At 40.1% G+C, this 13,318-nt stretch overlaps 2 protein-coding genes across 6 annotated transcripts in view; both read right to left on the minus strand.

The window, feature by feature from the left end:
* Window positions 1-1,206: 1,206 nt before the first annotated feature.
* Window positions 1,207-8,931, minus strand: PSMG1 (proteasome assembly chaperone 1). Of its 2 annotated transcripts, none has more exons than XM_042810578.1 (7): window positions 8,768-8,931; window positions 8,591-8,691; window positions 7,091-7,242; window positions 6,277-6,339; window positions 3,021-3,219; window positions 2,297-2,433; window positions 1,207-1,404 (listed from the first exon to the last, which is right to left on the minus strand). In XM_042810578.1, exons 1-7 carry the CDS (start codon window positions 8,884-8,886, stop codon window positions 1,330-1,332), a joined length of 846 nt encoding a protein of 281 aa, XP_042666512.1. In that variant the 5' UTR covers window positions 8,887-8,931; the 3' UTR covers window positions 1,207-1,329. The 2 variants fall into 2 exon arrangements, with proteins under 2 accessions (XP_042666512.1, XP_042666513.1); XM_042810579.1 differs by having other exon boundaries at window positions 8,623-8,691; window positions 8,768-8,925.
* A 1,706-nt stretch (window positions 8,932-10,637) lies between these two features.
* Window positions 10,638-13,318, minus strand: part of BRWD1 (bromodomain and WD repeat domain containing 1) — a 52,166-nt gene continuing 49,485 nt past the window's right edge. For all 4 annotated transcript variants that reach the window (XM_042809636.1, XM_042809635.1, XM_042809634.1 and 1 more), the window contains exon 41: window positions 10,638-12,567. In XM_042809636.1, the coding sequence (XP_042665570.1) occupies window positions 11,435-12,567 (1,133 nt within the window). In that variant the 3' untranslated portion in view covers window positions 10,638-11,434. The remainder of the gene's footprint in view (window positions 12,568-13,318) is intronic.

Consider the following 13,318-nt stretch of genomic DNA (forward strand, 5'->3'; position numbering starts at 1 on the left):
TTCAAACCCACATCAAGAATGTCCTACTACAGTGGCAACCACGATACAGTGAGCAGTATGAAACATCAAATAAAACCCCAAACTAACAGAAGTTATAGTGGGCTTGCTGAAGCCTGGAATTACTTCAGCGGACACTGACTCAGCCAACAATTTTCCAACCAGAAGGGATGGCAGATTCATGAAAGAAATAGGTTCAGAAAGTTTCACTGAACATCCAGTGTAAGTCAAAGGAAGCAGAGAACTCCAAAACTGCTATATCCTTTTTACACCAAAGGATAAGCTGTGTGCAATTTAAAGATCTCTGTTCACCAACAACACCAGCAAAGCATATTTTCTTAATCTCCATGTTCTTAAGTAAAACGTGTATATGCAGTTTAGTTCAACAAGTCAAAACTGCATGCCAACTTTAACAAGTACTTTAAATACACTGTGAAATTGTCAGTAAGTTTCAGAGTTTTTTCAAGTACTTTAAAATTTGAATGCCTACCTTCTTCCAAAAACTGTGCATTCAGCATAGAAGACTTTGTGAAATAAATGTCAAGGTTTGTCCTGGCGAACCCTGCTGAAGCACCTTGCAAGCCTACTGCCATGATGGTTCCTGCCTCTGTCCAAAATCTGACAGAAAGCCAGCTCCTGCACTTCAATAACTCTGAGTGAAGCTGCAAAGAAACACAAGTCCTTGATGAGGTACTGCAAATGGGAACTGAATGTGGGCACGTACCTCTTCCTGCCTGATCTGCAGGCAGTGCCATTCTGAACTGCTGTGATCCTTTACTCAGTGAATCCAATTCACAGCTCTCCCATGAGTTCAAACAAGACCTGCATTCCTGCCTCTTTGTAAAGCAAGCTTATTTTCCATTAGCAATTCCTTAAAAGGTATCACTATTAAAAAATATGTATATACACATGTACATACATATACATACATAAAAAGATGCACATAATATTTTCTTCACGGCAGGAATCTTTAAGTTAGGTAATATAAGCTGAAGTAGAAAATAGACAAGAATACATTGACCATATTTACTCTTTCGTATATGTGAGGAGTCAATTTGGATATGACAATTCCTTCAGGAAGAAGAAAAGAAATCGCTTTTCATATTAAGATATCTTTCCTCACAAAGCTGCTCCTGGAGAAAGTCTTCCATCCCTACAGAAAAAAAAATGTGTGTTTATTGTGATGAACTAGAAAGCAACCAAAATGAATTCAGACGTAAAAATCAAGTAGAATTTATTCCACTTTTAAAGAAATAACTACAATTTCAAAGTGCCATCTCTGGAAGAAACTGGAATTTAAAACAAGTGTCATCCGTGTTGCAAGTGTCCTCTTTAGATATAGATATTATTGTGAGTTTCACCAGTTGTCAGCAACTTCTTCAAAATCTTTGTGCTTTCGGATACATCCTAGGAAAAGGAAATGACAATCAGCATTAGCTACATCCCTGTTAACAAAATAGAAACAAACCAAAACCCACCAACCCTCACTATCATCTGTTCCCAGTTTCAATATTATGAATATCTGTCTGGTAAACATGTTGATTGTAAACAAATATCACCTTAATGAAAGTATCTAGAAAACTCTCAAAGGCACCAAAAGGAACTTGCAGTTTAACAATGCAATGGGGTTTATCAATTTGGCTTTTTCCTCTTTTACAGTGGAGGAAGAGCCTGCATTTTCACTATTTTTTTCCTTCCATAGATGTAAATGAGTACATTACCATAGAATGGCCTGGGTTGAAAAGGACCACAAAGATCACCCAGTTTCAACCCCCCTGCTGTGTGCAGGGTCGCCAACCAGCAGACCAGGCTGCCCAGAGCCACATCCAGCCTGGCCTTGAATGCCTCCAGGGATGGGGCATCCACAGCCTCCTTGGGCAACCTGTTCCAGTGTAAACCTGTTTTAAGTTTAAACATTTAGAATGCTAACTGATAATTTCCATACTTCAAGCTGAAGTACTTCAATACACACAAATGCCTTCTATCACTGAAATGGAAGTCCAACTGGCAAAACTGAGGAGGGCGTTGTGCGATGTGAACCAACTATACTTTGATTAAAGTGTTTCAGAAAGCAGCAAAACATTCACCTCAGCATCCCAGAATACCTTGATTTGCTTGGTTAGTGCAAAAATATTGAATCATCTTTATAACTGAGTTAGTAGGTCCAAGATTTAAGCTTTCAGATACGGCATAAATCAGTTAGGCTTTACAGGTTAGGTGGGTCATATGACCAGCTAAATGCTGGTGAAATAGAAAGACAGACCAAATCTCTCATTAATTTTTAAATATGGAATTTTACCTTGACTAAATTCTTCAGGGACTTAGAAGAAAGCAGAGGTTTGAATGCCTCAATTGTAACCGTGTCCAGTTTGATGATATCAGTGTAGCACTGGTACAGTACTGCAGGAATCTGCCATACTTGACAGTAACTCAGAACTAGATACAAATGAAAAGAAAAAGTGTTACATTCAGCAGCGAACAGGCACATAAGAAAATAAACTATCAAAAAGCAGTAATGCACAGTTCCATCTTTTTTGCTGGTAAATATCTTCAAGAGCAATGTTTAATTAATAAGCAAAGGCAATGTGAGCTTTTGTTGGAATGAAACAAAAATGCAAACTATAGATTTTTTTTTTTTTTTTTTTTAGAAAAATCATCCAACTTTTAGCTCTTCCCAGATGAGGCTTTCCTCATGGATGCTAACATTAATTTGGTACTCTACATAGAAAAGCCTCACAGAGGTTTCATTACAGCACATGATAAAATCAAATTTAACCTTTACACAGGGCCAATCAGCAGCATCATGAAACCTATTTACCTCTAACAAGCAGAAAGAGCTTATGAACCTCAAACTGGACGTGTTCATATTTTACAAGGCAACATCTAAGATGGTGAATTGTTAGGAATTAATTTCCAAAAAGCCGATCTGGTCGACAATTCACATCATCAAGTAAAAAGTTAGAATTACAAACGGATTTTCTTCAAAGCAAATTTTATATTGCCACTGTGAGACTGAAAAATACCAGCAGCAGGAAGATCTCGCACAATGTTTGGTTGCTCCAGCAGTGGACAGCAGACCTCCTCTTTGAATTCTTTCGTCTTCAAGGCTTTCAGAAATGGAGACTGAAGGGTCAGAGTGGATTCCTGAGTTTTATACTCAGCGACAGGGCATGTTGAAAGAATGGTTACTTGTAAACCTTCCTTCCTTATATGGCCAAAAACCTGAAAGAAAAATTTTGCCGATAAAGGAACGTTTTTCTTCTCACATTAACAATGTTAAAAACACAGACATGAATTTCAATTTGAGTGCAGGCAGCAAAGAGCAGTCTTTGCTTGGAAGGCTAACTAAAATTTGATTCACAATCCCTTGAATGGAAATTCCATGTGGGTTCCTTTCACGACAGAAGTTAAAAAATGAAGAGAACAAAGAGCTAACATATTTACCAAGTGTACTAGTCTTCTTGAGAAGCTTCAGATTTTCAGCACTATCCTTTCACCTGCAAATATATTAAGGCTTACTATTTTTACTAAGGGTGACAGCAGAAGAAAAAACAACTCCAAATAAAAACCAGGTTGCTTGTAACAGCAAGGTAGCTCAGCGGGTTCAGAGACATTACAAATTGAAATTGTGCTCCCCAGATGTTGTTTCTGATTTACGCTGTTCTTAAATTTATGATGACTCATTTTCAAATACTCAGATTTTATTTAATTACGCTCAAGTTGAACAGAGAATTGAGAAAATATTTTTTTTCCTGCAGCTTCCCTCAAAGTCAAATAAGCCTAAAATAATATCACGCAAAACATGTATTTGGATCTACTGCACTCCATCACAAAACATACTGCACAGCCCTTCACTGTTTTGAAAGAATCTATGTCAAAATGGGAAGTATGAGAAATGTGCACTTTCCCTCTCAACCCTCTCCTCCAGATTTGTGATCAGAAAGGAAACAAGGCATTTGGTAAACACTATAGAAGCTTGCCTATTTCTGTACATAGCACCAATCACAGAAGTGGACCTGACGACTCCTTTACAGTGTGCTACCACTGTAATATAAAACTGATGTAACTTTTCAGAAGCACTTATTTTTCAATTAATGGGATGTTTACTGTCCTGGTTTTGTTTGGGATAGAGTTAATTTTCTTCATGGTGGCTGGTATGGTGCTGTGTTTGGATTTAGGATGAAAATAATGTTGATAGCACACTGTTGTTGTAGTTGTTGCTGAGCAGTGCTTACACAGAGCCAAGGACATTTCAGCTCCTCGCGCTGCCCAGCCAGCAAGGAGCTGAGGGGGCACAGGGAGCTGGGAGGGGACAGAACCAGGACAGCTGACTCTGGCCCACGTGGACGTCCCATAACACGTGGTGTTATGCTGAACAACAAAACTGGGGGAGCTGGCCAGGGGGACTGCCACTGCTCCAATACTGGCTGGTGGTGAGCTACTACACTGCATTGTGCACCACTTGTTTTGACTGGCTTTGTTGCTACAGTTTGTTTTACTCCTTTCTTTCCTCTTCCCAGTCCCATTCTTATTAAATTGCCTTTATCTCTTTCCCACAGATCCCTGTGCTTTTCAATTTTCTCCCTCATCCCATGGCAGGGTAGGGATGAGCTAATGGCAGTGTGGTGTTTATCTGCCTGCCAGGTGAAATGACAACTGTTTACTCTGCCTGGGAACACTGCTGGTATCAAGAGAAGTTCTGCAAAAGTTCACATCTTTATTTTGTCAGTGATCATTTACTGAGAGCACAAATGAAAAAGTCTGGCTCGTGGAAACTGTGAGAATTTCCAGTTAGTGAGATTTACAAAGAATACAGAACAGACCTGTAACTTAAGCTAAAAGCAAAAGCGTAACAACTTAGCTGTAAATTCTAAATACTCAGTAACACTGACTTGGTTAAAACTGTACACTTCTACTGTTCAAAACCAGTCACATTTGAAATAATACATACACAAGCAGCTGGAAAAACAGAAATGGAAAAGACAGTGCAAACCACAAGAATCTTTCTTTTCCCAATTTAAATGAAGTGCAAGAAAGCCTGGAATACAGAAAAACCACAACGCTTAAGATTCCAAGGTTTCTAAAATTTCAAATCAACCACTAATGCCTCACCAGGTCAAATAAACTTATCAACCAGCCATGGAATGACAAGAAAACCAGTTTTCCACAAATGCGGGTCTGAAATCCCTGTAACACTTAACAAAGTTACCCCAGATTTTCATCTCCTTTGCCTTCCCACAACTGTTGTGGTTCTCTTGTACAATTTTCCCCTACACCCACATAATCCTCCTTACATGCTGGCTTAGACAGCTGGCAGGGGAGACAAAGCTGCTTGGGGACTGGCTGGGCATCAGTCAGCAGTAGTGAGCAACTGCTTTGTGCTCCACTTGTTCTGTGTGTGTACACACACGTATGCTATATATGATCACCATCATTACTATTATTTCTCTCTTCCTTTTTGTAGTGAACAGTTTTGTTTTTTGTTTTTATCTCCACCTGTAAGTTCTCCTTTTTTGCCCCCAGTTCTCCCCCCATCTCACCGAGAGCAGGAGGAGCGAGCAGTGTGGTGCTGAGCTGCCCACAGGATTAAACCACAACAACCAAACAAACCACACCTCCCTTGAGGCTAGGATGGGACTGGGACCCATATCCAAAAATCAACAGCCTGAAAATTCTCCCTGGAGTTACTTTACTAAAATCAAAAGGATATTATTTGGGGAGGGGTGAGAATCTGAATGACTAGTAGTACTTGCATCCTTGAATCATAATAGGGCTGCCCATACAGCAATCTGAGTAGATTGACAAACAGGACAGATAATACTTTGGAAGCACCTTCTTCTAGACTTCCACCTTGTGAAAGAAACAGATCACACCCATTTGTGAAGACACCACCTACCACCATTTTTACAATGCTTATCTGGCAGCTGTACAAATTATGTTATAACTTCATCACAGAAGGATTCTCCCTGAGCTGAAATACCAGTTGAAACAAGTCACTGAGAAGGTAAGATGAACAGGAAGAAGTTTGTAAAACAGGAAAGGATCAAAATTGAAACTCTCCAAAAAAGTAACTGCACAGTGAATTATGGTAAACATAAATGGCAACATCTAGAAAAGAATTTCACAGAATTCAGTAATTCTAAATTTGTTGAGTACTTAAGTCACAGCAAAAAAAGCTATTTATAGTACTGTCAGGTAGAAAAGTAGAGAGAAGAGGCAGATGCACTAACTTGAAGGTCCTAAAATTTCATTGCTCAGTATGCTGTCTTGCAGTTATACCTTTTCAAGCCACTGGAACTGCTGATCTTCAGCAACATAGCAACTACACTGGCACAACAAAATCTGACAGAGAAAAAAAAAAGGTTGTTTAAGTGGTTTATAGGACACAATAGTAGCTTACAATCACATGTAAAGGTGGTATGACTACTGTCAACAACTTGTTTGGTACTCCTGGGATTCTTCATCTCTATTTTAGAACGAGTTTTTCATTCATAGCCTTTCATGAAACATTCCACCATGTAGGGGTGACCTCACTGCAGCCTTTCAGTACTAAAGGGAGCCTATAAACAGGAGGGGAATCAACTCTTCAAAAGGGTAGAGAACAGCAGCACAAGGGGAAATGGTTTTAAGTTGAAGAAGGGAAGATCTAGGTTGGATGTCAGGGGGAAGTTCTTTACTATGAGAGTGGTGAGGTGCTGGCACAGGCTGCCAGAGACATTGTGGATGCCCCGTCCCTGGAGGTGCTCAAGGCTGGGTTGGATGGGGCCCTGGGCAGCCTGGTCTAGTATTAAATGTGGGGGTTGGTGGCCCTGCCTGTGGCAGGGGGGTTGGAGATTCACGATCCTTGAGGTCCCTTCCAACCTGGGCCATCCTGTGATTCTGTAATACCATCTTTGCTTTAAACTCCACAAGCCAGAACTCAAAGCGGTTTTAGTGACCATAACAACCTTCCACATTTTCTTGTGAGAATAATCCAAAATGCTATAGCTGTAGTGTTTTATCCTGTTTGTGCTGGGCAAGGTGGGGATGAAAGGAGCTTGCTCCCTTTTTCAGAATACTAAAATACAGAGAAATTCACACATAAGTCACTTACTGTTGGATCTGATATCAATTGATAGAACAAGCAGAAAGAATCTGTTGGGAGGACACTTGTTGCATTGGTTGTCTGGCACCACTCATTCCACAGTTTCACAGCTCCAACTACTTTCCAACATAAGGAATCCAGAATAAAAGACGACAGAAAAGCTGCAAAGAATGCTAATGTTAATTTACAATGAATAAAATCTCTATTCTACAAATAAACAGTTGGAGTGAAGTATTTCTTTTCAATATCCTCAAATTAAAATGTACAGTAAAAACATTTTTATTGACAGACATTCAACCAAATCCAGCGAAGATTGTGAGTAATTTCGCTGAATCAAGACATTAAGAACTGTCCTACATATAGGTAGAGATCTCTTATCATTAACAACACAGCCAACTAGGATTCCTTCAGAATATACTAATAACAAGTGCAACTAAATATTTTGTCTCTAGTAGCTCTTGACATATGAGATTCAACAGATTTCTAAGGAAAAAATAACAGAAGTCAGCAAGGCAGAACTGTAACTTCGGCTCAAGGAAGCAGACACATAAGCATGCAACTTAGTGGCAAAAGAGCTGCTAAATCAAATTACTATAAATCAAAGTAGTTCCTATGAAAGAGCAGACCTAAAATGCATATTTAACTACTTTTAAAGGAAAATCCTCAAGAAAGAAAAAAACAAGTTGAGGAAGTTAACTAGGATAAAGATGATCTGGATGTAGAAAAGACTTAAGATGATTCCATATCCAAAGGGAAACAGCTGTTCAGAAGCTCAAGGCCATGGTATGCATGTATGGGAAGGGGAAAGGCTGTCTCAAGACTTCAACTTGTAACCATCTCAGAGCATTACGAACGAGTATAGGACCAAAGTGTAAGAAGGCGACCGAACAAGAAAGAAGTTATACCAAAAAAATCCTTGCTCACTGGTAATTAAAAAAATGTGAGGAGGACTCAAAGTCAGAAATTTCTGTGTGTAATCCATATTTTGCCAAGAACGTTAAACTAAAGGGGAAGGGGGATGAATAGGACCTGGAAAATTTCCAAAATCAGAACAGTTAAGTTTCAGAGAAGCTTCCCATACTCAGGCAGGAAGAGATGACTGACATCCCAGAACTTTAGAAAGAAAAAGGATGAGTGAAATACCACTTGTAATATTAACAAGTGTAACCCACATATCTGGTTCAGTAGTACAAAGCAATCTGGGCACAGCAGGGATAAGTCAGCTACCTCCCAGACATTCTGAAATACAAGCAGAAGTGCCATAGATAACTTACGCACAGCTTTATGACTGCACAGTTTTATTTACAAGCACCACACCGAGCTACGTGCCATTATCAAAAAGCAGGTTTTGCAAATTAACCAACAATCCAGGTAAGAACATGACGCAGGAGGTTAAACCCGCAGACAAAGCACGTTCCTATTACCGCACCGCGACCCAACCCAACGTGCTGCTGGCAAAAGGACCGCACTTTGGCCATTCCAGCCCCACGCGCTCGGTTTCCCACCTACCGACAGCGTTGTGTCCTACGGCGATGACGAACCTGGAGCACGGCAGGGGTTCCTCGGCAGGGCTCCCCGCGGCTCCCGGCGTCCAGAACGCGGCGATCTCCCTGCCGAGAGAGGCCGGGCTCGCAACCCCCTCCGGGAAGCACGGCGCTGCGCAGCGCTCGCATCCCACACCACTACCTTTTCTGCTGCAGTTCCCTGCGGATCTCCCTATCCTCAGCCGTCTCCTCCGTCTCCTCCTCATCGTCCACGCCGGCCCGGGAAGGAGCGATCACAACCTCTCCGAAGAACGTCGCCATCACCCCGCCGTCACCGCCTCCCGCCTTCCTCTCCCCCGCGGGAGGGCACCGCGCACGCGCGCCGAGCCGCTCCGCTGCGCCGGTACCATAGAGTTTCACTCAGCGCTACGACGCTCTAACCGCGCCGACCATAGAGAGCGGCACGGCGGGAGGACCGGCAGCTCCAGCAGCTCCAGCCCGAGCGTGTGGCCCCAGCCCCCCATTATCGCCCCTTTTGGTCTGACTAGAGCCAGGCCAAGTCAATAGAAGGAACTGTTGTTCCAAGAGAGAACGCGTTCAGTCAGTGAAGAGTAAAATAAATACATTCTTATACGGGTGACAGGAAAAACAAATGAAACAAAAACTCTTTAATTACCTCTCCTCCAGTCTGTCTATAAAACAAGGAGATACACAACAGCATTTGCTTTGCCTGTAAAATAAAGTGTTCTGCTCCTTAAACTAGCAGTTCCCTCCCAGGGATGGGAAAGCTGAGGCCAGAAGCTGCTCCCACCCTTCAGGGCCATCACAAACCTATGGTGTGTGAGCACAGTGTGACAGGGCGGCTGAACGGCAAGAAAGAAAACCATCTTTATGAGTCTGAATCAGAAATACAAACCTACCAACTGTTTTGTTGATTTGACTGTTTAATAAAATAGAAATTTTAAAAGGAGTCCTTGTAACAGATTGAACCCAACTACTGAGGGTTGTATTTCACAGAACAGTGACCGTGAGCAGCTGCTGAACAGTTCAATCCACATAGGGGTAACAAATAACCACTTACTGTCTTTAACAAAGCCGCTCAGAAGAGCCAGGTCTCCTCACTGAACACAACCATGTTCCTATTTCGTGTACCAACTTAAAGGAATCAAATAAACATCTCGAGCTTATTAAATTCTAACATTATATTCAAGAATTATAGTCTAAATAAATAAAACTCCTGAGGCAAGTGACAAACTAGCTTATTCTTGGACTTCATACAGAAGTTCTTTTTTTTTTAAAAAAAAAACAAACTACTTTTCTATACTGAGATAACATTCTAGATACCAAAATGTGATAGTCAGTGCACCTTTTGGCACAATGTCAGCAACTACACTGGAGAAGTGCTTCTCAGTAACTGCTGCCAGCACTTTCATTACTTCACTGCCAGTTGTAAAAGCACTTACTATGTTACTAAATGTGATTATGAATCTGGACTTTTTTCCCCCAAAGCCTTTCAAGATGCTATTACCTGTCCAGTCTGCTAGAAAACTAACTCGTGAGCTTGCTGTTTCAGTTTGAGCTGAGTCACAGCTAACTGCTTTGACTTATCTCCTATTGAACCAGAGAAACCTGAGAAACTGAACCAGCAGAGAGGCAGGAAAGCCACAGCATAGAGTGAAAAAGGAGTAGAGCACCTTGTGTTGGACTGAAGACAGTGATTTGGCAGGGGGCCTAACCAGCTCCAGGGAAAAGAATTTAGAGGTGCTATATGCATTTTCCTGTTTGATGCATAACCAACCAAAAATGTATATACTTTTTTTTTTCCCTGGGACAATTCATCTTCTATGTAATAATTATTTTTTGACAACAGCCATCTCAAACATTTCAAAAATTGGCAGATAAATGGCAGCAATCAAAACCGATACGTTTAATCAGTGCAAAAATCTAACAATGAAGCACTTAAAAGTTTAAATGTGGAAGACCAACAGAGATTTAGCAAAAATGGTCTGGAATGTAAGAACCCTGCACCTCCAACTTCTCACGCATAAAAAAGAAACAACAAACAGAACAAGTGTTTTGTTGGTTTTTCTATTTTATAAAGAAAACACACAAAAACCCTTAGGCCCAAGAGTTCACCTGCATTTCATATTCTTAAGTTTACAGTATAGAAGTCACATTAATGATAGTACTACCTGTCAGTATAAACCCTCTCTTCACCAGCACCAATATACTTTTTTAAGTGGCAAATACGCTTTTCTCAACTGGTAACTGGTTCTAGTTGTATGTTTTCATTAATGAACGTACAGAACATTTAACATCTGTACTAACAGAAGCTGTAATGCTGTTAACTCAGTGACTGTTCATTACTCGTTTGATGCAATACTAGCATCCACCGAATTTTTATAGCGTACACTATTATTTATAAGCCTGTTAATATCGTATATGATTTCTTACAGCATTAGAGATGTTTGAAATTTGTTCTCAAATGTTGAATGACCTAGGTAGTATTCCATTGCAGCACCCATAACAATAATACTCAACATACTGCTATTAACCTGTTACGCAGTGTTTTAACTTTTTTTTTTTAAACTCTTGTTATATGTAATAAAATACCAGTAAAGACAAAAAAATTGCCCCTATAATGAGGCACATTTTGGCATCTGTGCTAAATGCTGCTACATGGGCAGGCAAGTGCAAGTCAAAATATGAAAAGGAGAAAGTCATGATCTAATCACATTCATAACTTTTTCATAGAAAAATATAAATATATTCCCTGAAATGTAGGACAAGGAAGAGCCAGCATCCAACATGAGTTCTAGTGCTATTACCATTAAAAAAAAAAAAAGTGGGCTGGCTTTTCCTTTTAAGGTTACGTTTCACAAGCTGCATCACCTACACCTCTGTCATCGTCGTCGTCGTCACAATCGTCGTATCTAACAGTCCGCCTACCCCTGTTTCGAGTTCTTATCGTAGTACGCCGGTTAGCTCTTCTATATTTGGTATACTCCAAATCTTCAGAGTCATTTTCTTGCTTAGGTTTCCGACGTTTCCTTCGCTGGGGTCTTCTGGAACGCTTAGGTAAATTTGAAATTTTTTTTCTAACGATGCCTGTTTTTCTCTTTGTTTCTGTGGCATTACTGTATATACTGTTATCAGTTCCGGAGTCTGAATCGGAAGAACAGTTGAGATTGGCTTTTGAGCTCCCTGCAGCTCCACGTGTTTCCACATTCTTTGATACTGAGCTTTTTTCCTCTGTCTTCTTCCCTGCTGCAGATTCTGATGCTTCGTTTAAATCATTTGATAATTTCAATCTTTTCAAAGGAGCTCTGGATTTTTTCTTCCGTGCTCTTCTGATAGTTTTAGTTTCACGTTTAGCTAACTCAGAGCCCACCTCCTCTTCAGAGTTGCTCATGTGATGGTTGTAGGCTGAAGTTGACTGACCAGAAGTTCTCCACTTTCTCCCATTTTCTACCTTGTGGTTTGTGTAATTCTCCTCTGAAGAGTCAAATGTATTCTTAAGACCTGAATCACTTTCAGTTCTCTTTGTCTGATCGTCATTATCATCATTCTCCTTTTTAGTCACTTCTATCTCCACCTCAGATTCCGTTTTTTCATCTTCAGACTCACTAATGTATTTTCTCTTCGGAGCAGACGACCCAGAACAAAAATCATTTTTTCCATCAGAATCCTGTTCTTTCTCATTTTCAGACATCACACTAACATCTATATCTGAGCTGCTGATCAGTTTTTTCTTGGATGCCGCAGATGCACTGCCATGAAGCTGCCTTCTGTTCTTCTTCACTGTGCAAACACTCTCTGAGCTCGACAGCTCTTCCTTTGTATCGCTCATTATCTTAATCTTATTAGCTGCTAGAGTGGCACATCTGCGTGGATTTTTCTTTTTTGTCACATTAGATACCTTTATGTGCTTCCTGTAGTTAATGATGAACGTCCTGCTCCTGAGCACTTTCCCACTTTGTCCAGGCTCCTCAGATGTAGATTCTACAAAACAAAATATTTAAAATTTCCTTTAATAAACAGCTGATTTATTAAACATAAACACTACCACATTTAATGAAATATACAAACGCATGTTTTTATTTAAACCATTACGAGCAATCTACCCTAAGATTTTACTAAGGATACAGCCACTCAGTTCTGAGCACGTTTTTAACTCTCAGGATCAGTCTTCTGCTTTGATATGATGAAAGGTTGTACAGTAATCTGTAGCATCTCCCTGTAAAAACTGCCTTACAAATTACCAACTTAGCCAACAGCCTTTCTTGTACTCCTATTTCCATCATTAAAGCTATAACTTCTATTACTGTTTTCACTTGGTCATTCAAAATGAATCATAAATTTTAGACTTTATTCTTACAAAAATATTATAGATTATACAGCCAGAAGTCCAGGGTGAATATCACTAGTTTACACCAGGGAAGTGTTATATTGTATTGGCCTATTACCTCTTGGTAATAGAAATAACAATCAATTTTGCCACAGCTTGAACCCAGTGCCTTGATGATTCTCTACCTGTACTCCCTGCAGACAGATTGAAAAATCATGGCAACTTTTCTTATCTTACTTCACAGAAAGGTAGGCCACTAAATATTTTTCAAGTTAACACTTAAAGAGAAGGAGGTTTAAAGTGATTTTTATTTTTTTTTTTTAAACGGAGGGATGAAGAAAGCTTGTCTTGCTAATGCTATTTCAACTACTGAGTCTAAAGGCCTAGCATCTTTCGAGAATGACA

This window comes from Centrocercus urophasianus, unplaced genomic scaffold (assembly GCF_019232065.1).
Source record: "Centrocercus urophasianus isolate 14NV4802_14NV808 unplaced genomic scaffold, USGS_Curo_1.0 seq_12, whole genome shotgun sequence".
Taxonomy (NCBI): Eukaryota; Metazoa; Chordata; class Aves; order Galliformes; family Phasianidae; genus Centrocercus; species Centrocercus urophasianus.

What these genes read in the sequence shown, in the direction of transcription:
- PSMG1 (XM_042810578.1), bottom strand. Translation starts at nt 8,886, where the DNA reads ATGGCGACGTTCTTCGGAGAGGTTGTGATCGCTCCTTCCCGGGCCGGC. An exon ending in AGTTCCAGTGGCTTGAAAAG is followed by an intron (nt 3,220 to 6,276) that starts GTATAACTGCAA and finishes TTTTTCTTTCAG; the next exon opens with GTTTTTGGCCATATAAGGAA. An exon ending in GCGAGATCTTCCTGCTGCTG is followed by an intron (nt 2,434 to 3,020) that starts GTATTTTTCAGT and finishes ATTTGTATCTAG; the next exon opens with TTCTGAGTTACTGTCAAGTA.